General features: G+C 48.6%; 1 protein-coding gene across 5 annotated transcripts in view; it reads left to right on the forward strand.

The window, feature by feature from the left end:
- SORCS2 (sortilin related VPS10 domain containing receptor 2) overlaps positions 1-23292 on the forward strand; it is a 2165153-nt gene that overhangs the window by 2119922 nt on the left and 21939 nt on the right. For 3 of the 5 annotated variants that reach the window (XM_078678524.1, XM_078678526.1, XM_078678528.1), the window contains exon 26: positions 6962-7107. In XM_078678524.1, coding sequence (XP_078534650.1) covers positions 6962-7107 — 146 coding nt within the window. Of the gene's footprint in view, positions 1-6961; positions 7120-23292 lie in introns of all 5 variants that reach the window. The other 2 variants (XM_078678523.1, XM_078678525.1) reach the window with 1 other exon arrangement.

The following is a 23292-nucleotide window of genomic DNA, read 5'->3' on the forward strand; positions in this document are numbered from 1 at the left end:
GGGTAGGGACGTACCAGGAATCACCCACAGACCAGAGCAAGCATAAATGTGGGAACCCTGAGTACCCTCTTCAGAACACTCTGGACACGTGGAAGAAAAGACCAAGGATGCCACCTGCTGTTTGAGTCTGTGAGATGACCTAAAGGGCTAGACATGCTTCCACTTATATCCAGGACAAAGAAGTGGACTTCAATGGCCAATTGGCAGACATCCTGGTAAGATACAGGCAGAGCACAAGCTGCAAGAAGCCTTTTTGTCTGAAAGAGCCAAGCTGATAATTTCCAACTAGACCTGCTCTAATTTCAGCTGTTGGCTTCTACAAGAATGAGCTTTTACCTCCAAATGTTGTTCTTGAGTGTACAGGGAAGGATCAGGGCTAGACGGAGGCCATGATGATTACTCTGCATGGACTCTGCCTGCCAAAATATTTTGCCTTCATGTGGTTGTACTATATGATATGCATTATAAGTATAAATTAAGCACTTTCTTCAATGGATTTTAGACTCGGTTTCGCAAAAAAAGTCTTCCTGATGAATTGTTTGTTTAACTTTTCATTCTGTTTCTTTTTTCCATTGCCTTAAGAAATATTGGCAACTGTTAATACACTTACCAATAAAAAGAACTCTAGATAACAACAAAAATTTCTCCAATTGCTATCCCATCTTATCAGAGGAGCAATGTGTTAAGTTCTTCGCTCCCTTAAGAGGCGCTGAGGGTTACTTTTTTTAATGTATTTTAATTAATGAAGTATTATAAAGTGTGAACAAGACCACCATTTTGGTGTCAGAGCGCTGTACAACATAACAAATAGCATCAAATATACAAGAAGCAAAATATAGTATCACGGAGTGGAGCCCAAATGCTAAACAAAGGGGGATAAGGGGAAAAAATACAGCGTTAAAAGATAGTACAGAGAGACACAGCGAAAACACCAGCAATGAAATCAAATTGGCACATATAGTCGCATCTGATAGGAAGGAGATTATTTAGTACTCTCATTTTTACTTCGTCTTTTAAAAGACTGAATTAAACGATGGTCCTGATTCTGGGGGAAGAGAGTTCCAAATTCATGGGGTAACTCCAGAGAAATTCTCTTATAGGTGTTATTTTTGTGAAATTTTTGGGGTTTCAGCAGTAGGGCGCATGTATTAAGAGAAGCTCTATTCCTTCCTGATTGAACCAGTTTCTGAGCCAGGTAGCGAGGAGTGTTGTGGTGGAATGCTTTGTACGTCATGCATGCTATTTTTAGGTGGATCCTAGATTTGTAGGAAAGTTAGTTTAGAGGGTTGGAGGGCCAGTGTGATGTGATCATTTTTCTCTATGCCTGTGATGAGGCATGCAGCTGCACTGACGGTAGCCCTCAGTAGGGCTTGTTTTATTTTCGGTAGGCCAACGAGGGTAGAATTCCCATAGTCAAGTTTGGAGATCACAAGAGCCTGAACCGCAATCTTGAGATCTGCACTGGGCAGGAAATGCTTTTGTTTTCTTAAGACATGGATATTGAAATTGGCCCCTCTGGTTGTGGAGCTGATGTGATTCAGCATGGAGAGGATGTTGTCTAGCTTTATTCCTAGGGATTTTGCTGAATCTGTGATTTGTGGGGTACAGTTCAAGGCAGTAAGTAATGGGAGCCAGTCTTTGATGTTAGAGGTGGGGTTGGGTGGCATAATTATTAGGAATTTGGTTTTGAGGGCATTAGGTTTGAGGTGGTTAAGAGTTTTGATCAAGATGTTATTAAGAGTGCTGATGTTGTTAGGGGAGGTAATCTTTCTGTACAATTGTGTATCATCCGCATACATATGGTAGGAGATGTTAGAGTGTTTAAGAATTTCAGTCAAGGGTTCCATGTAAAGATTAAACAGGGTTGGGAGAATGAAGACACTCGGGGATAGCCAATAGTTACTGGCATCTGATCGGATAAGTCTTTATTGATTAGGACTCGTTGAGGTATGTTTTATAGGAATGAGCAGAACAATTTTAAACAGTACCAGAGTGACCCATCAAAAGTTCTAAGAGGTTCAGGAGGGTTTCATGATTGACTGTGTCAAATGCTGCTGATAGGTCAAGAAGGATTAAAAGACAGGATTCATTATGATCGAGAAAGCATAAAGCACCGTCAACAATGTGGACCATGGCAGTTTCAGTACTGTGGCCTGGTCTGAAACTAGATTGGTAGTGGTTGAGGAGTTGGTGATGGTCAATGTGATTGCAGAGTTGTTGATGATGTTGATGAACACATTTTTGCAGGAGGTTGGATAAGGTGGGATGCTCGAAATGGGGAGGAAATTGTTGGGATCAGAGAGGTCCACGTCTGGCTTTTTTAGGATAGGTGTGACTTGTCCACTTTTTAGACAGTGAGGCAGGGTGCCTTGCGTAAGAGAGGCATTGATAATTCTGGTCCATTGGGATATCAGGAGGTGTGAAATTTCCTTGAGAAATTTGGAGGGGAGAGGGTCATTGAAGTGTTTGGAAAGTTTAGTGGAAGACAGTTGTTTTGAGATGTCCTCAAATGTCTGAAAGATGGACCACTAGGCATTGTTTTCAGGTTTAAAGAGAAGGTTGTTAGCACAAATTTGCTGCAAGGTGGTGCATTGTGGTGGGGTTTCAGGCGGCAAGCTCTAGGATCTCTGCTCCCTGGTACTCGGATGAGCTCCGGGAGAAAAAGTGCTACTGCAAAAGACTGGAACGAAAATGGCGGCTGGGATATGCCGAATCAGATAAAATTATTTACAGAGAGGCCATTAGAGCCTATAAAAAAGACATAAAGAGCGCTCAATCCCTATATTATTCCCATAAAATTGCAGAGGCCAGCTCCAGCTCCAAGGAGATTTACAAAATTTTAAAAAGTCTCATTAACCTCCCAACGCCTCCATTAATCGATCATAATCCTCTGCTCCGCTGTGAAAATCTGGCTGCCTTCTTCTTCCAAAACATCGATCTTATATACTCCTCCTTTCCATCCTCAGAGCAGAGTAGATCGAAGGAGATACCTCTATGTCCCTTACAAGAAAATAAATCCAACTGTTCCCCAGTGTTGGCGGAATTCCCTCTGTTGAATGCGGACCGACTTATCTCCCTTATGCGACAGGTGAAATCGGGCTCCCCTAGTGACCCAGCACCTCCCCATATCCTAGTCTCTGTTACACAGACCATCCTCCCTACTTTGCTAGAAGTACTTAACACCTCGATCTCCACCAGCATAGTCCCAGTGGCTTGGAAACAGGCCATGGTGAGAGCCCTTATTAAAAAACCCAATTCGACACTAAGAATCTCAACAACTTTCGCCCGATCTCCCTGCTGCCCTGGGCAGCCAAAATTCTTGAAAAATACATAAATGGTCTATTAACAACTTTTCTTGAACAAAACCAGCTGCTCGATCCCTCCCAGACAGGCTTCCGGCCCAAGCATGGGACCGAGACTGCATTGCTGGCTGTCACAGAGGAGTCCAGGAAAATCTTAGATCGGGGAGGATCGGTGGCAGTCATCCTCCTCGATCTGAGCGCTGCATTTGATACCGTTAACCACGGCATTCTTTTGCAGCGTCTCCTGGACACTGGAATATCTGACAGAGCCCTGGAGTGGCTCAGGTCTTACCTGAACGACAGATCCTTCCAGGTCTATGAGGGCAATGCCATTTCCATCAGTAAGCCTCTGGGTTGTGGAGTCCCGCAGGGATCCTCGTTGAGCCCGACGTTATTCAACGTCTATATGAGGCCACTGGCTGAGATCGTCCGTCCGTATGGTATCAAGATCATTACCTACGCGGACGATACTCAGCTGGTGGTCTCTCTGGCTCAGGAAGGAGGCTCCTTAGTGGACGTGGATCTTGCAGGCTGTCTGGAGATGGTCAAGAGCAGGATGACCAAGTCTTGTCTCAGACTCAATGGAGACAAGACGGAGCTCATGCTTCTGGGTCGGCTCGCACCATCTTCCATCGATGCTTTTTGCCCACCTTGTTTAGGCCCTGTCCCGGTACCTAAGGACACCATCAAGAGCCTTGGTATCTGGCTAGATAGGTCCTTGTCATTTGACCAGCAAGCAATAAGACTATCTGCCATCTGTTTCGGCATCCTCAGAGTCATCAGGAAGATCCTCCCTCTTCTTCCCTTTGAGGCAAGAAAGATTGTGGTCCAGGGCCTGATCCAATCCCGTCTGGATTTCGGGAATGCCCTATACCTGGGAGCCCCTGACTTCACTCTGCGCAAACTACAATTGATACAAAACTGCACTGCCCGGACTCTTCTACAAATCCCCGCAGATCATCAGTAAACACTGGGATAAGGCGACTACACTGGCTCCCCGTTAGGGAAAGAGTCAGCTTTAAATCCCTTTGTATTGCACATCAGGCATTCTGGTCCTTAGGCCCAGTAATCAACCAATCCCTTATCACTCCCTACCATCCTGCCAGACAGCTGCGTTCAACCCATGCCACCCTGGCCATAGTTCCCAAAATAAAGAAAACAAGATCGGGAGGCCGCTCTTTCTCTTATAATGTGGCCAAGATGTGGAATGCTCTCCCCCAGTATTTAAGGTCCAACCCCGACCTCCCCTCATTTCGCAAGCAGCTGAAAACGTTCTTGTTTAACAATTAGCAGTACTGGGTTGATATCTTCTCTCCCCAAGCAACCAAAGTCTCAGCTGCAATCTCAGCGCTTGGACGCCTCAGGGCAACTATGTGCGCTATACAAAAATCATTTTCATTTCATTAAGCAATCAAAACAAGTTTTTTTCACTCCACCAGCTCAGCATGGTTGGCAGCGCTCCCAATCCAACAGTGACATTCCTAGAGTGATTACTGTTGCCCAGGATACTGTGACATATACAATATTATATCCAGACATTACACCCAGATTACATAACTGTAATAATAAGTCTGTAAGAAACCATAACATAATGTCATTTTCTATTCAATACCCTGGTCATCCCCAGACAATGCCTAGTAAGAATCACCGGACAACATATGATCTTATAGCAGATATCTGACCCAGCAGATGGTAGCAACCTATACTGTTCCTAAGGGTAGCAAGGCACCTGCTATGATGGAACTGGGTGGTAGTAGGTATTCGGTGTCTGATATGGACTATTGCTGTAATTAAGGAGTGGACGTTATTGGTAGGCCTGAACCACCATGTTTTTGTTTGAGGACCTCTGGATCAACTTTGTATCCATCACATGTGCAGATGGTCACTCGGAAATCCTGGGGAGTCCCTTGGGCTGGGGAGGGTAGGGAGGGAGGAGGGGAGGTTCTAATGCAGGAGAGATCACTGTCACATGGGTAATCCAAGGTATATTCTTAATTTATGCAGCTTGTATCAGAGAATGATTATTGTTTGTCAGATTTTCCTTAGTAGTACAATTTATGTAAAGAGACTTAAGCATGTAAACGACTGCACAGTTGAGCAGCGAGGATTAGAATAATCAGCTTGTCAGAAGCTAGTGCAAGGTCTGGAGTCAAAATGTAATGCTGGCCATTCAGGATGCTTTTACGCTGTGGTCAGTTGCAACAAGTGGCATCTGTTTTTAACTATTAAAAAACATATACACCAGGGAAAGATATAACATGGCATCTTGCGGTCTAGCTACATAAGTTACCTCATTATTAATGAAGATGTTATGATCGGTTGCAATTAAAATATATAAATAAAGGTCATATAAGGAGAGCAGGGAACTGCAAAACAAGAGTGTTAGCTTAATGCATCTTCTCACACCCTCTTCCTTTTGGATGGACCTGGCATGATCCTATATTGGACTACCCCACCTAGCAAATGAATGGAAGTGGTTTCCTCAAGAGGAAACATAATGCCTTTGACACAGTGGGGTATATTTACAAAGAATTAACAACACCAGAAGGTCACTTTTGTCGACGTTCTGGTGGCGTTAAGTCCTATGCCTAATTTTCAAGTTGCCCGTAAGCCCCTTAACGTGGCTTAACCCCGCCTTGTAAATAAGACTCCTATTCAAGCAGCACTTAGCATGAAAGGGGCGTGCAAAAGGTGTTGCAGTAGTTGTTCTGTAGCAACACCAATTGTTTTTGACACTGCCCAATATTTACAAGGTATGGGGCAGCGCCAAAAATATCACCAGGGAATACCTGGTCTTAAGCAGGTGATACGAGAAGAAATGTTTCATTTCTCCTTGTATTTTGCTCTTTCCATGTGTGCTGCATTCTGCAGCACACATAAAAACCGCAAATCGCCTGTAAAATTGTTTATGTGCAGGAAGGTGTCCGTTCCTGCACATAAACCAACACACCTGCAGCACAGGCACCCATGCAACATGGCACAAGGGTGCCTGCCCTGGCGCTAGACAGCTTTTTTAGCCCCAGCGGAAAAGCAGGGGTGCTCTGCATTCTTGTAATTACAGTGCAAACCTGAATTATGAAACTGGCAGAGCACAGTGTTATCAATTTTGGCGTAACACCACGCTCTGCCAGTTTCTAGTAAATATGCCCCATTATTACTAGTTTACCACAGTTTGCTGTGTTATTTCGGAAAAGCACTGAAATACCTCTAATTTGGGTCAGTCTTTAAAAAAATGCTAACTATTGAAAATTATTCACAAACCCTTGCATCAAGAAAGTTTCGAAACTCAACATTTCTGGTAAATCTGCCCTCAAATAATTCACTTCTTCTAATGGGCCAGCAATAAGTAGATTTTTTCTGGTCCTGAGTAATTTCATACTGATGCTGAACACGTTGCACAAGTCACTGACATTTGCACAAACCAGCTGTTGTAAAATGTTGTATTTTATTACGAGTTAGTAAGTGCAACTTTTTTCCGATGGAAATGTCACTGCCCAGAACCAATGCAACATAGTCTGCTACTGGTGCAGTCTATGTGGTCGGGCCTAAGTTATTTCGAAGAGTAGTACCAGTTTGAAAGCATTGGCTTTGCGTGTAAAAAAAATGATTTGAAATCGGCATGTTTATTTTATATGTATATTGTGCTCACTACTTTTTAGGAAACTGCCGGGCAGAAATGTGTATGCACAAATGCTAAACGAAAAAGAACAGGAGATGACAAGCCCTGTTAACCACAGTGAGGACACACAGAACATAATCCAGGGGGAGGAGTTCATAGATGATGATATGGACACACAGACACTAGGTAATGCACTAGGTAAATATACTCTTCTCTTCCCTTCTTTTCATAATTTATGTGCTTGTGAAATAAACGTGATTTTTCTACCACGTGTGCCTATTCCACTTTTCTACCACCTTTTACATTCATACTTTCTAGTTCGCGCCTAAAACACTTTGGGGCAGATTTACAATAACTGGCGCATCCCTGGGATGCGCCAGTTATTGTGCGCCGCAGCTCCGCCACCCATGCGGCGCACCATGGGGCACAAACGGCACAGATGCGTGACGCATCTGTGCCGTAAAGGTGGTGCATTGCTGGAGTTGCGTCGCAAGCGCGATGCAGCTCCAGCAAGGCTCTGGGGGGCCCTATCTGTCCAATGCTTCAAGCAGGCGCAGGGTTTTGACGCAGCATTGGCCTAAAAGTGTGTGCGTGAAATCTTGTACATTTCACGCAGGCACTTTTGCAAGGCGCACCTGCCCCCGAACGCCCACCCTGCGCCGGAACGCCCACAGGTGGCGCAGGGCTTTACAACGTGACGCATCTGCCTAGATGCGTCACGTTGTAAATGGGTCACAGGGATGCGCCACGTTTACGCCGTAAACGTGGCGCACGTCCGACATAAATCTGCCCCTCTGATTTGTTCCCTTAAGAACTTCTTGTCAGTGTGCTTGACCCTTGTTGAATTCATGAGTTAAGGAGATTGTGTATAATGGTACAAAGCCAGTCTGTTTTAAAAACATGCATGAAAAACAACCAGCTTTCTTAAGATAAGGGGCAGTAATTGTAATTGCATTTAAATAGCGCTACTGCTCCTGACGAGGCTTCAAATCGCTTTTTTCGGCAATTAGCATGCTACTCCAGAACCCAAAAAGGATTAGTATCGGGAAATATGAAATTAATTTGAGTGGTGGACATGTTAATCTGTTATTTGGATTGAAAAGTATAGTGGAGGGATAGAAGAGGGAAGGGTTTGCATTTACATATGCTTGCTATCCCTGATGAGGTTTTGAAGTGCTTTTTGGCGGGTAGCACGCTACTCCAGAACTCAACAGGATTAGTGGGGAATTAGTTTAGGGGAATATGAAACCACCCATTTGTGAAATGCTTTTTCTACCCATCCAAGAACTCCGCATTGCATCAGGTTTAATTCTGCCTAGCTGGTTGGTATTGGCATATGTACCTGCCGTTTTCAAATTAAGTCTACTTCTTTCCACCGCAGGTTTATTAAGGCTTTTGCCACTCCAAGGCAATGAAACAGGCACTAAATCTTGATAAAGTAATTACTTTCCAACACATTTTTTTTGCTGGATAGCTGCCCTTAAAGTGGAGCTTTGTGCTGCATTGTACTACTTTGCATCAGTGGAGCTTTGTATGTGTGCTACTCAGTGTTCCAAAGCTACAAACCACAGTTTTGAACACAAATTAGAACATTGGAAGGGTGGGAGCTCCATTGAAAACAATGGAGTGCTCGGTGCTACTAATGGACGGTAGAAGCCCAAAGCTCAAATATTCCAATGTTTGTTCACAGTGTTACTGCGAACAAAGGCCTCACGGGCCTTAGGGGATGTCCTCTAGGGGCGGAATGTTTTAATAGCCTTAGAGTCCTCCGTAGGAAGCTGTACCGGCCATTAATGGCCCGCTCACTTGTTAAAGACCATCGCCTTCGACTTGGCCCATTAACGCTGGAGTGGGCCTTTAATGGCCGGTAGAGCCACGTCGGCTATATTAAGATCGCCAAAGAGTGTCAGATTGGCTTTGCATTACCATTTCACTTCTTTCATGTTTGCTCCACTGTACAGCACACATCCAATTTGTAAAATGTAACATAAAAGTGTAAGAGCATAGGATTTTGTGTTGCAAGGGTATACTTCCAGCACAAACCAATGCTTGACATCATGCACTCACTTTTTCACTATGGTGCAAAGGTGTGTATGTGGCGTTAGGCAGCCTGTTTGTGTGTCAGTGCAGGGGAAGAGAGTAGCAGCTGGTCATACTTAATTTGTATGGCTCTGTGCAGCTTTCTTGCTAAGCCCAACACAGTGCAGTAACTTTTGTTGTTGTGCTGTTCTATAATATAGTAAACGTGCCCTAGGCATTACTCAGGTAGGTAGCGGAGTTCTTCCTAGGATCTCCCAGGACAGATTTGGGGATTCCTTAGGTACTCTTCCTTCTATGGGGAGACAATGTTTACATTGAATGCGCTACAACGCATTCCATTACCACACGGTCGTTACAACAACCACATTGTTACAACGTGAAGCATTACATCCTAAGTCGTTACAACGACTTAGGATGGGGGGTGCGCTGGTGTTGGATTTACATTCTAACACCTTCCCTGCTGTTGCACAAACTGGAGTAGGGATAGTAAATTATACTATTCCTAAATTCAGCGCGCCCACTACAGCAAGTCATTGTAACGACTTGCGATGTAATGGTTTGCATTGTAACAACACGGTCGTTTAACAACCACTTTGTAATGGAATGCTTTGTAGCGCATTCATTGTAAAGAGAAATATTCCCTGCTATGCGGACAGCACATTATTGTCCTCCCCTTGGCAGAGACTATTCTGACTGCACAGTGTCACAATAACAGCTATGCTCCCGGGCAGTGGATTGGCTGCTTAGACCTTTTTGCCACCTAACCTATCAAAAATTATTTTGTGTACGTCATAATTATTTCACCCGTTGAATTCTAAAGCCCATGGGGAAGTTTTACTGCTATCTTGACAAGCTGTAAATTTAACATAATGAGGACCTCGGTCTGTAAGATTATTTATCCTATTGGTACACAATAATAGTCATTCTTCCTAAAACCCACTGCTGTCATACACTGGAGGGGCACTGGAAGTAGAGGTGCCATAGGTGCTGAGCACTCCAAGATAGCCTTGATGGATAGAGAGTGAGCCATAGAGTGATCGTATGTAGTATTTTTCTTTTCACAACAATTTCTGTGTGCACAAACACAAGGGGCAGATTCATCAACGAGTTGAGTCAGTCTTGTAACATGCAAGGGGGCGTAAGGGTGACACAACTACTAAGTCACAAAAATTTCAAGCCTCAAAAGGCCACCTTGCGTGGCCCTGCATGGCTTGATAAATCTAGAGTAACACAACACAGAGCAAATTGCTGCCCTGCGTTACTCTTCCCCAAGGAAGCATTGCATGGGTGGAGCATTAGTGTTCCCAGGCATCTACCCATGATTTTGGCACATTCCCAGATTTATCATTGATGGCAGGACCGGGAATGTGTCAAAATGCTGCAACTCCCAAAGCGAAACGTAACAAGGAGAAATATCTTTATTTCTCCTTGTTTTTCCTCTTTCTACGTGTGCTGCATTCTGTAGCACATATTGAATGAGGAAAAGGCCTCACAGGATTGTTACAAAACGAATCCTGTCTGCAATGTGAGCACCCTTGCACCAATGTGCAAGGGTGCCGACTTCGGCGCTAGGCATCACATTGTGGGCCGACACAAGGAAAGGACAAGAATGTGCCGTATCATGTTAAATATCACCATTCCTGCCCTTTGACTCAGCGCAGTCTATCACAGCAAGGTGGCTTGCTATGCTGCAAGCCGTAATGATGAATCTGCCCCAAAGTGTCTAAAATTGTGCAACTTGTAACAGAAACACAGTTCCTAATTATCTTAAACATGGAGATCTTAGCTTCATTTATTTGCGTCTTTGATGGCAAAGTTATAATATGTTTAACTTGCGCCCAGTGAAACTAGCGTACAGAAGTTTGTGTAAAATGAAAAGTCTACAGAATGGTAAATATTTCCACACTGTATTCATACAAAAACATTGTTTGCTTTACAAAGTAGTTGTTGCGTCACCTTCATATAAGTATCCAAGCAGCATGACAAACACTGTGATGCATTTCGAACCACACCATTGAGAATGTAAAATTTAGTTACACAAAGAACAAGCATTGGCAAAGCCACTAGGTTTGGCTGCCAGCCTTTTGACTTTGTGAATGTTTGTTTTAGTTTTGTCACAGTTTTTGCAACATTTTATTGTTGTGGAAGCTGTTGGGCCCTCGTCAATGTGAAACATGACTGAACGAAAATGGTTTTATATCTCAAAACTATTAATGGAGATACAAAGGTTTTTGGAATTACAAAGGAACAATGTTTCCACAGCATTGCTTCAATTGTTAAACATGGACTGATTTCTTAAAGTCACCATCAGTTCTTTTTCCAATTTTTGGGAGGCTTGCTTCAATCTGTGGAAGGTGTTCCATTTAAAAAGTCATTATATCTTTTCTTTGGTTATGTCTTCACCACTGAGCTTTTCTACCCCCAGAGGTTCATTTGAGTAGACTCAAGCCAAGCAGTGTTACACAGCCTCAGATTCAGCAGACATCATCTGGTCCATTCAGTCATTTCACACTGGTCTTTCAATGGAAGTGCTCATGTTTCTAAATCCTTATGCACCAAAAACAATGTGTAGTTGGGAGTATGCTGTATTCCTGAAAAAGAAGAATGAATCTTCAGACGCAGACATTTACTTTACCCATGCTCAGCCAGACATAGGGCAGAGACGCCAAATGACTACCAACATTAGAAATGTTCTATGTAGACTTGCATTTACACCCCAGGAGGTCACTTCCAGGAATTACAGCCTCCCGCGGGGCAGGAAAGCTGGGCAATGCAGCAGAAAAGACTGGCCTATGGGCTGAATTGGGGAGGTGGCGGGTCCATCTCTGAGACAGTTGACTTAAGCAGGATCTCTAGAGAGAAGAAAGTGATTCTTATTCTCTCAGATATCAGAACATGTTAATAGGATTCAGAAGTGCTACAAAACTGTTTGGTTCCTGGCAAGACACAAACTAGATGGGCATCTAGTGATCTAGAGAGAATCAGTGATAAACCCTTTTCACATAAATGCTTCTACTTTTTTAGCTCCTTCTGATTCCATCTCAGTAAGACATATCCTGCATCAGCCTTTGATACAACATCTCACTCCTGGAGCTGTTCATGATTTCAACCCTTAATCAGTGCACGGACTGCACTGGCCTTAGAATCTACTTTGAACACTGCACTGTTGACACATGAGATCCGTGCGGTTGGTAAATCCTAATGAGCAAAAAGCAAGTTGTTTAGCCTTTTCCTACATGATAAGCAATTGTCTAGAGCAAGTGTAATACACACGATTGCTTCCGGCATACGAAAGACCCTGCCTTCCAATCGAGGTTTACACAGCGGCGACTCCTCTGCTAAGGCAGAGGAGCGTCACCCCACTGCTTTGAAGTAGTGCAATGGAAAAAATAAAATGATCACATAGGAAGATATTATCATTTTATGTTTTGCATTCTCGTTGCTGCCAGGTTAGGGCGGGTCATGCTGGGTACTTTGACTTAGAGGGAGGAGGAGGGGCTATTGCTGCACCTAAAGTCCACATGACTGGCCGGCCATCTCCGGCCAGCCAAACAGTCATGCGCACTTTGTAGGTTCTCCACCCAGGCTGAATTACTGCCTGGGTGGAGAACATACCCAGGCCCCCAGACCCTGCCTGAGTGCCGAACCACAGTGCTCAGACCAATCACGATGTTATCAGCAGCTTGTGATTGGCAGGGGCATCTGGAAGCCTGGGTGCTTCCTGTTCCTGATTCCTGGCGGAGAGGTGGCGGCTGGCGACGGCAGCAATGATGATCAGGTAAGTTTTATTATTTTGTTTTATTACCTAACCCCCTGCCTATTCCTGCCCCCCTTCCACTGTCCCCTACCAGCGACCACAGGGTATACACAGACCAAATGACAATATGATGACTGTAGTTCCTTGCCCTGGGTTTCTTCTCCAGGACTGTCTGACTGAGAATTCGATGTGGCCCTTTTAAATGCCCTTAATTCCTTCAGCTCGCTCCTCCAAATCTGAAATCACTGTGGGGCATACTAACATGAAAATGGCTCAGTGCAGTGCTGCAAGCAATTTTCCTGTGCCGATCAGCGTCATTTTCAAAACGCAGGGATGTGCCGTAATAACAAGAATACGGTGCATCCCTATGCTCACTTCTGCACTGGCACTAAAAAAGCTGCCTAGCGCCTGCGTTGCAGGGGTGATTGCGTTTGTGCAGGAAGGGAGACCTTCCTGCACAAAAACAATATATATATATATTTATTTCAGTTCAGAAAGATTGTATTGAACATAAAATCGAAGACGTACAGAGTAAGGATAAATAAGCACAATGATATTGATACAATAAATAGTAAAACATAAGCACTGAAAAGAAAAGTGAAATGCATTTATAACCAGCAAAATTAAAGTACATAAAAATTAAAGATACCTGGTAAACGTAATAATGGTGAAAACTTATGCTAAGAAAATAGATAAGGTAACTAACTGCCAGATTCATCAAAGACCCGTTTTGCGAGTCTTTAATAGCGATTCATAAGGAATCGCTATTAAGGACTTGCAAAACGGGATTCATGTAGGAATTGCAAAAAATATTGCGATTCCTACATGTTCCTTATTTGCGATTAGCAAATTGCTAATCGCAAATAAGGAATGAATGGGGAGTTATTCCTTATTTGCGATTAGCAATTAGCTAATCGCAAATAAGGATGCGATTTCAAGGGTGAAGGGGTGTCCAAAGGACACCCTGTAGCACCCCTGAAATGTAATCTACATTGGTGTTGCGCACACACATGTCCAAAGGACATGTGCGTGTGTAACATGCAACTTAGAAAAATGCATTTAAATGCATTTTTCTAATTTTTTTGCTATTTACCACGAGGTCTGACCTCGCGGTAAATAGCGGCCCAAAATTGCAATTTCGCAATTTTAAAATGATTCATGAATTGCATTTAAGGAATCTCAAATAGAGATTCCTTAAATGCAATTCTTCGCAAATGTGCGAATTCTTTAATAGCGAATTTTGCATTTGGGATGATGAATCCCAAATGCAAAAATTGCACTCGCAAAAGGCAAGATTCTGAGAATCTTGCCCTTTGCGAGTGCAATTTAGCTTGATGAATCTGGCTGTAAGGAACTCATGGAGGTTTAGCAACTTCTTGTTGAAATGGAGTTTGAGACAGGGAACGAAGAGCATTAATGTCAAAAAATGATGTGACTGGATCCCACAGCTGCTTTCGTTTTGGGGCCAAAGCGAGTGGGTACACAAACGTTGTGTCTAACCTATGGTTATAACATATAGCGTACCACCATGCCTGATAGGAGAGTTTAGTGAAATCCTTCCATGTTTTGGTAACCTGTTGAAAAGCTACTGCAAGAAGCAGGTCAATTATTTTTATGCTGAGGGTGTAGTGATCCCATATAGGGGAGAGACTGCCTAAGAAGATGTGAGATATGTGAAAAGGGTGCGTAGAGGAGAAGATGGTATTAATTTGAGACCACACCTTAGTCCAGAACGCATGAACCAGTGCACACTTGAAAAGCATATGTTTCAAATCTGCGCAAGGTGTGGAGCAAGTCCAGCACATATCTGGAATGCCGGAGTATCTTTTACTGAGAGTGAGTGGTGAGAGTAAGAGGCGATTGTAAATAAAGAACAGAGTCTGAATCGTATTTGCAGCCCTGGAGGATTTCCGTAATTTCGTCCATATCCTGTCCCACATCACAATAGACCATGAGATGCACAAATCTGCTTCCCAAGCTTCTTCAACCTTAGTCTTTGAACGTCACGGTGCTGATGCATGAAGAAGAGTATAGATTTTAGATGCCCTAGTGCCTGTAAGCAATGAGGTACGTAGTTGGGAAGTAAGGAGAGGTTCTTGAGGTGGCATTAAAGGAGAAGTGAAGTGCGAGTCATGAGCTAATTGAAGTGCTTGTGTTAATATGAGGTATTTAGCCCGAAAAGAGGAAGGGAGGTGAAAAGTTGTAGCAGCGTCTGAAAATGGAATAATATGAGAATGTTGAAACAGTTGATGAACCCACAATATTTAATGGTGTTTTGCTCCTTCTATGTGTGCTGCATTCTGGACCCCTTGATTCAGTGATTGTGCTCACATTCTGGCTTGGGTATGTCCTCTAATAGTAAAGACTGGGATAAGGAGGTTGGCTGGGGTGTTACTCCATAAGTGCATACTGGTTAATAAAGTTACTGACAGGTGTGCCTATCTCCATGGTGTGGCCTTGCATTAAGTAGTAATGACTGGGACCAGAAATACTTTGGGCTTATTTACAATTGAAGTGACAGAGTGCGGCGTTAGCCTACTTGGCTGAAAAGCAAGACTGCACCATATTTACATCAATATGGTGCATCGCTGGTGCTAAATTTAGCTGCCTAGCACAAACGCAGGCACCCTTGCACCATAGTGCAGCACACATAGAAGTTGCAAAATTTAATTTTTTTAAATGATTGTTATTATGCAGGAAGGACACCTTCCTGCACATAAACAATCAATGGTTTTTCGCTGTTTCTATGTGTGCTGCACACATGGAAACTGCAAAAGCGAGGATAAATTAAACTTTTCTCATTGTTGTGCCAGGGTAAGACCAGGTTTTCCCTCCCCTTTCAAACTAAGTATTGCGTGAAAGGGTGCCTGTTGGACAGGCCGCATGGTCGGGCTGTCCCCCCTCCCCGCAACGGGACCCGGACCCTGGCTCTCCCTGAATCCCCAACCAGAGTCCCCGGCGACCACCCGAAGTAACCTGCAATCCCTCCACCACAAGACACCAGCTCCGGACCCAGCTGGCCCGGGTCACCATCCGCACCCCGGCCTCGGCCCAGCCGCCATTTTGGGGTACTACAGCACGAGGCCGCGTGGCCTCAACTCGACCCTAACCCTGGGCCCGGCCGGCCCCGACATCGAGGCACCAACCTCCTCCCAGGAGGCAGAGTGACCACTTGGCGAGTCAATGGGAGACGGAATCGTCAACGGCTCTCCTCCGCCAGGTGTCGATCACCCCAGGCCGCCCTGGGCACTGGCTCCACCCCCCTGCTGGGTGTCTGGACTCCCTCATCCCGGACCTCCCGGCCCCCAGGCGCGAGGGTCCGGACATCAAAGGGGACCAGACCTATAACTGGGGCAGGGCCAGACCAGGAAGGCAGTTGTATCCTGGAGTCGAGAGACCCGAGAAGAACTCATCCGCGACTGGCCTGCTGGCGCTGCCGCGGCCCTCTGCCTCGTGAAACCATCGTCTTGGCCTGCTGGCGCTGCCGCGGCCCTCTGCCTCGTGAAACCATCGTCTTGGCCTGCTGGCGCTGCCGCGGCCCTCTGCCTCGTGAAACCATCGTCTTGGCCTGCTGGCGCTGGCGCTGCCGCGGCCCGACTTGCAGACTCGCCAGCCTCGAGGATTGGGAGCTCACCTCTTGCCACCTCCTGTACCGACCCGGTACCAAGACTGTCCCGCTACCCCCTTTTTTTTCCCTACAGAGACTAGAAGTGAGAGGACCCTCGGGTCCGATATATCCTGTATCGCCAATATCCGTGCCCTACAAACCTTATATAAAAGTATTGAACTCAACCTGGTGTGGTGGCTGTTTGTGGGGAGGGAGGTGACATATCTGTACAATCGCCGGAGGTGGTCCTCATCGGGGACCTCTCCCTCAGTAGACGGCCGACCCTCAGGGTCCCCGTCTAACATAGGTGGCCAGCGGCGCGATCCGAACCTACGCATAATAGTACAGAGAGTCACTCTCCCCACGACACACAACCACCATGACAACAGAGAGCGGAACAACGGAAAAATTCCAGATGGAAAAATTGGAAGACTACAACCACCGGGAACTGAAGCAATATTGCATAGAACTTGGCCTTCCAACCACAGGTCTGAGCACAAAGGAAGACCTCAAACGAGCCCTAGAAGCTTGGGCAGAAACGGGTACGGCCGTACCCCGAACACGAACAACCGAAACGGGCCCCGCACCAATTGAAGAAAGAAGAGCGGGTCTCTCCCTGGAAGAGATCCAAGAAAGAGAAAAAAGCAGACTCCACGAATTAGAACTGGCCCGACTTCGCTTGGATGGAGAACTCAAACTGGCGGAACAAAAAATAACTCTGGAACACTTACGGCTCCGAGAGGAGCGAGAAGAGAAGCAAAAACAGAGAGAGCTAGAGGAAAAGAAACTAGCGTACGAACATGAGCGCAATCTCAAGGAACTGGAAATCCAGAAACAGAATAAAGAACTCGGGTTCCCCGAACGACCGACCCTGCCTGCCTCTACCGAGCCCAAGGTTCACATCCCCAAAGATGTCATCCGGGAATACTACAAGAACGATGATATACAGCAGTGGTTTAAAGCCTATGAGGTGGCCATGACCTCCCACCGGATTCCCCGGAGCGACTGGGGAGCCGGGTTATGGGGGAGGTTTGTCAACGAAGGGCGGGACGCCCTGCTGCAACTCCCGGACCATCTGATGACATCCTACGACCACATGAAGGCCGCCCTCCTCACTCGATACGGGCTCACACCCGAGATGTACCGCCAGCGGTTCCGCGACTGCAAACGGATTCCGGGTACGACCTGGGTGGAGTACGTGAACTTCTTTAGTCGAGCCTTCGAAGGGTGGATCAAGGGCAACAAAGTGACCACCTACGAACAACTTTTTGACCTTATCGTATGGGAGCACCTGTCTAACAACTGCTTCGTGGAACTCCGGCAACACCTCTTGGACAGTAAACTAACCGAACCTCGACAACTCGCCGCCGAAGCCGACCGGTGGGAAAGCACCCGAGTTGGCCGGAACGGACCCAGCGAATCATCCAGACCGTACCCAGGGCCCCATCGCCCCCGGGGAGGAGGAGGAGGGGGCCAGGGTCGGGGGAGAGACCCCGGCCCCTTGTCACCCACAAGCAGCCCCTCGACCCTGGCCGGCCGAGGGAGCCCGGCCATCCGGGCCGGTTTCCGGGCCAACGTTATGTGCCACAGATGCCAGCGACCCGGCCACTACGCCAGTGATCCCAACTGCCCAAAGAATCCGAACACTACCCCCCGCCAGGTCGCAGCGGCCGCCCTAGGGGAAGAACTAATCCCGGACGACCAAGAAGAGTACGAGACCGACCCCTCTGAGTGGGCACCAGCCGCCATGGCGCTGGTCTGCTTGGGGGAGAGAGAGATGATTCCGCGGGCCCCCCTCCCCGCCAACACGCAGAAGTACAGCCAGTGGGTCAACATTAATGGCCGCCGGGCGGAAGCCCTCCGCGACACCGGGGCCAGTGTAACGGCGGTCCGACGCAACCTTGTCACTCCAGACCAAATCCTGCCGAACATTCTTTGCCCTGTCCGATCAGCAGACAACTCCGAAAGTCTGTGTCGCATGGCCTGCGTCCCCTTCGAGTGGGGAGGAGTAACAGGGATGTTAAAGGTAACTGTCCGCGATGATGCCCCCGTGGATTGCCTCCTAGGAAACGACCTTGAAAGCTCTCCCTGGGCAGCCGTCGAACGGAGAGAACACCTGGGGATGCTCGGCCTCCCCGAATGGGTCTGCGTCACGACCCGGTCCATGACCGCCCGCGCGGTCCCCAGTCTAGAAGAGCCCGAGTGGCCGGAACCTCCTCCCGTGCTCATCCCAGAGGAGGCCGCCCCAGAAGCCAGTCCCTCGACCCAAACAGAAGAAGGATCCGACCAGCTTCGGGACGTCCCTGACCTGGCACAATGGCGTCAGGAGGGAGGCCCCACTCAGGAACAATTCCGGGCCGAACAGAAAACATGTCCCTCTCTCGAAGGACTCCGGCAGCAAGCCCTGGCCCAGAGCACAGGGGATACCTCGGGGGCCCACTGGATCTACTGGGACCAAGACCTGCTCTACAGCGAGCAGAAAATTGCAGAACTAGGAGCCAGTCGGGTACTGGTGGTGCCCCTTCGCTTCCGAGACTTTCTCCTGAACTTAGCCCACGATGTCCCCCTTGCCGGACACCTGGGACAGGATAAAACCTACGACCGCCTGGTGACCCATTTTTTCTGGCCCCAAATGCGAAAGGATGTCACCAACCACTGCAGGGCCTGCCCCACCTGCCAGGCCAGCGGAAAAAGTGGCCGAAAAATCAAAGCACCTTTACAACCCTTTCCTGTCGTCACCACCCCGTTCGAACGAGTGGGAATAGACATTGTGGGGCCCCTCGACCCCCGAACAGCCCAAGGACACCGGTTCATCCTGGTCCTAGTAGACCACGCCACCCGCTATCCCGAGGCCATCCCTCTTCGGACTGTGACGGCCCCCGTGGTGGGCCGAGCCCTGATGGGGATCTTCTCCCGGGTGGGGTTCCCCCGGGAGGGCGTCAGCGACAGGGGCACGAACTTTATCTCCAGATATATGAAGTCTCTCTGGCAACAATGTGGGGTCACCTACAAATTCACGACCCCCTATCACCCGCAAGGAAACGGACTGGTCGAGAGGTTCAACCGCACCCTCAAGGGAATGATTATGGGCCTAGAGGAACCCCTTCGACGCCAGTGGGACGTGCTACTTCCATGCCTCCTGTTTGCCTATCGGGAGGTCCCGCAGAAATCCCTCGGCTTCAGCCCATTTGAACTCCTGTACGGGCACCCCGTCCGGGGCCCCCTCAGCCTAGTCAAGGAAGGTTGGGAGCAGCCTCCCCAGAAAACTCCCCCAGACATCTACAGGTATCTCCTGGCTCTTCGCAACCAGACCCGGCGGTTCCGAGAAACCGCCAAAGCCAATCTCGAGGCCAGTCAGGAGGACATGAAGAGATGGTACGATCAGCACGCATCCTCCATTGAGTTCGAACCGGGACAACGGGTCTGGGTGATGTCCCCGGTTGAACCCTGTGCACTCCAAGACAAATGGTCCGGACCCTTCAAGGTGATCGAACGCAAGGGGCCCGTCACCTATTTAATCGACATGGAGACTGCCCGGAACCCTCTACGGGTCCTCCATGCCAACAGGCTCAAACCCCATTTTGTGCGATCCGAACTCAGCCTCCTGATGGCTACCGATAACGGGACGGAAGAAGACTCCGAACCCCTTCCGGACTTACTGAGGACCCTCGAGCGAGATGGCTCAGTGGAAGGGGTCCAGCTCTCCGAGGCCCTGTCCCCGGAGCAACGCCAAGACTGTCAAGCCCTCCTTAGGTGGTTCGCCTCCCTGTTCTCCCTCACACCCGGAGTCACCCCCTGGTGCCTTCACGATGTGGACACCGGGGACAGCCCTCCTATTCGAAACCGGGCGTACCGCGTACCAGACCGGGTGCGCACCTGCATCCAGACCGAGGTGTCCAAAATGCTGGCCCTAGGAGTGATCGAACCCTCAGACAGCCCCTGGGCAAGCCCAGTCGTCCTGGTTCCCAAGGCGGCCGCCCCGGGCGTTGCCCCTGAGCTCCGGTTCTGCGTGGACTATCGGGGGCTGAATGCAGTTACCAGGACCGACGCTCACCCCATCCCCCGGGCAGATGAGCTAATTGACCGGATGGGGGCCGCCCGCTACCTGAGCATCTTCGACCTAACGGCGGGCTACTGGCAGATCGCCCTCACCCCTAGGGCCCAAGAACGTTCCGCCTTCTCTACCCCGGACGGGCACTACCACTTTAAAGTAATGCCCTTCGGCATGAAAAACGCTCCGGCAACGTTCCAACGGCTGGTGAACCAGGTGCTGGCGGGCCTGGAAGACTTCAGCGCCGCCTACCTGGACGACATTGCTGTGTACAGCCATCAGTGGACCGACCACCTCCGCCACCTGCAGGAGGTTCTACACGCCCTCCAGCAAGCCGGGCTCACCATCAAGGCCAGCAAGTGCCAGGTTGGCCAAGGGTCCGTGACCTACCTGGGACACCAAGTGGGAAGCGGGCTGGTGGCCCCTCTCCAGCTCAAGATTGCTGCCATCCAGGCCTGGCAACCCCCTACGACCCAAACGGAGGTCCGGGCCTTCCTGGGGCTCACCGGATACTACCGGCGGTTCGTGAAGGACTATGGCAGCATCGTGGGGCCCCTCACAGAGCTCACCTCCAAGAAGAGCCCCAAAACAGTCAACTGGACCCCGGACTGCCAATCGGCCTTCGAGAAATTGAAGACCGCCATGTGCACGGCCCCCGTGCTCCAGGCTCCCGACTACAGCCGGGAATTCATTGTGCAGACGGACGCCTCCGATCATGGTGTGGGGGACGTCCTCTCCCAACTCCACCCCGAAGGGGTCGACCAACCAGTGGCCTTCATCAGCAGACGCCTACTGCCCCGAGAACAGCGCTGGAGCACCATTGAGAGGGAGGCCTTCGCCGTAGTCTGGGCACTCAAGAAGCTCCGGCCCTACCTCTTCGGCACCCACTTCCGGGTGCAAACAGACCACCGACCCCTGCAATGGCTGATGCAAATGCGGGGGGAGAACCCGAAGCTGTTGCGCTGGTCCATCTCCCTACAGGGGATGGACTTCACGGTGGAACATCGTCCAGGCCAGGACCACGCCAACGCAGACGGCCTGTCACGCTTTTTCCGCCTCAGCGAGGAGAGTCCCCAGGAAGATGGCTGACTCTCCCCGCCTTCAGCTGGGGGGGACGCATGTTGGACAGGCCGCATGGTCGGGCTGTCCCCCCTCCCCGCAACGGGACCCGGACCCTGGCTCTCCCTGAATCCCCAACCAGAGTCCCCGGCGACCACCCGAAGTAACCTGCAATCCCTCCACCACAAGACACCAGCTCCGGACCCAGCTGGCCCGGGTCACCATCCGCACCCCGGCCTCGGCCCAGCCGCCATTTTGGGGTACTACAGCACGAGGCCACGTGGCCTCAACTCGACCCTAACCCTGGGCCCGGCCGGCCCCGACATCGAGGCACCAACCTCCTCCCAGGAGGCAGAGTGACCACTTGGCGAGTCAATGGGAGACGGAATCGTCAACGGCTCTCCTCCGCCAGGTGTCGATCACCCCAGGCCGCCCTGGGCACTGGCTCCACCCCCCTGCTGGGTGTCTGGACTCCCTCATCCCGGACCTCCCGGCCCCCAGGCGCGAGGGTCCGGACATCAAAGGGGACCAGACCTATAACTGGGGCAGGGCCAGACCAGGAAGGCAGTTGTATCCTGGAGTCGAGAGACCCGAGAAGAACTCATCCGCGACTGGCCTGCTGGCGCTGCCGCGGCCCTCTGCCTCGTGAAACCATCGTCTTGGCCTGCTGGCGCTGCCGCGGCCCTCTGCCTCGTGAAACCATCGTCTTGGCCTGCTGGCGCTGCCGCGGCCCTCTGCCTCGTGAAACCATCGTCTTGGCCTGCTGGCGCTGCCGCGGCCCGACTTGCAGACTCGCCAGCCTCGAGGATTGTGAGCTCACCTCTTGCCACCTCCTGTACCGACCCGGTACCAAGACTGTCCCGCTACCCCCTTTTTTTTCCCTACAGAGACTAGAAGTGAGAGGACCCTCGGGTCCGATATATCCTGTATCGCCAATATCCGTGCCCTACAAACCTTATATAAAAGTATTGAACTCAACCTGGTGTGGTGGCTGTTTGTGGGGAGGGAGGTGACATATCTGTACAATCGCCGGAGGTGGTCCTCATCGGGGACCTCTCCCTCAGTAGACGGCCGACCCTCAGGGTCCCCGTCTAACAGTGCCTTATTTAGGAGGCAGCTGTAAGCCACGTTATGTGGCTTAACGTTGCCTTGTAAATAAGGTGAAGCCCCTATCGCCACCACAACGTTATGAAAAGTGACGTGGTGGTGGTGATAGGGGCTTGTAAATATGCCTCTTTGTTTCATTTTGTAAGTATTTGGGCCACTGCATCTCACAAATATCAATAAAAGCCAAATAGTACTCCTGATACAGTCAGTGAGGATATTTTGAAATAAGGGTTGTCTAGTACATATATTTGATTGTTGGGAAACCTATTCTGGATTTATTGTTGAGCTCAATTGTTTATGCTACAGTGTGCTCCTTTGGAAGATTCCAATTATCAGGAGGCAAACGCGACTTAGCTTTTAAGGTATTAATACCTTTAGATCTTAACATACTATTAACTTTAATTAGGGAAGTAATATATGGGTGAACCTTAAGTCATAGCCTCATAGCTATTCAGGCATCTATAATTAAAAATAAAGAAGAATTAGCAGGAGCGATTCATGAGCTGATGCTCTTGTGAAGTTCTCCTTTATGAAATATAGATGTGATAACTGCCAATCGTCTGCTTTTGCAGACACATTATGAGTGAGTTACTAATCAGCTGCCCGAGACACACAAAGCTTAATAGATTATAGGACTGGTAGAAATCTCAACCCAATGATATCCCAGACATTCAGAACATTGAAATGTTAAGAGCTCCATTGAAGACAATTGCGCAGGAGTGGACTATATAAACCTGTATATGGCCTAAC

Source organism: Lissotriton helveticus, chromosome 2_2 (genome assembly GCF_964261635.1).
Source record: "Lissotriton helveticus chromosome 2_2, aLisHel1.1, whole genome shotgun sequence".
Classification (NCBI taxonomy): domain Eukaryota; kingdom Metazoa; phylum Chordata; class Amphibia; order Caudata; family Salamandridae; genus Lissotriton; species Lissotriton helveticus.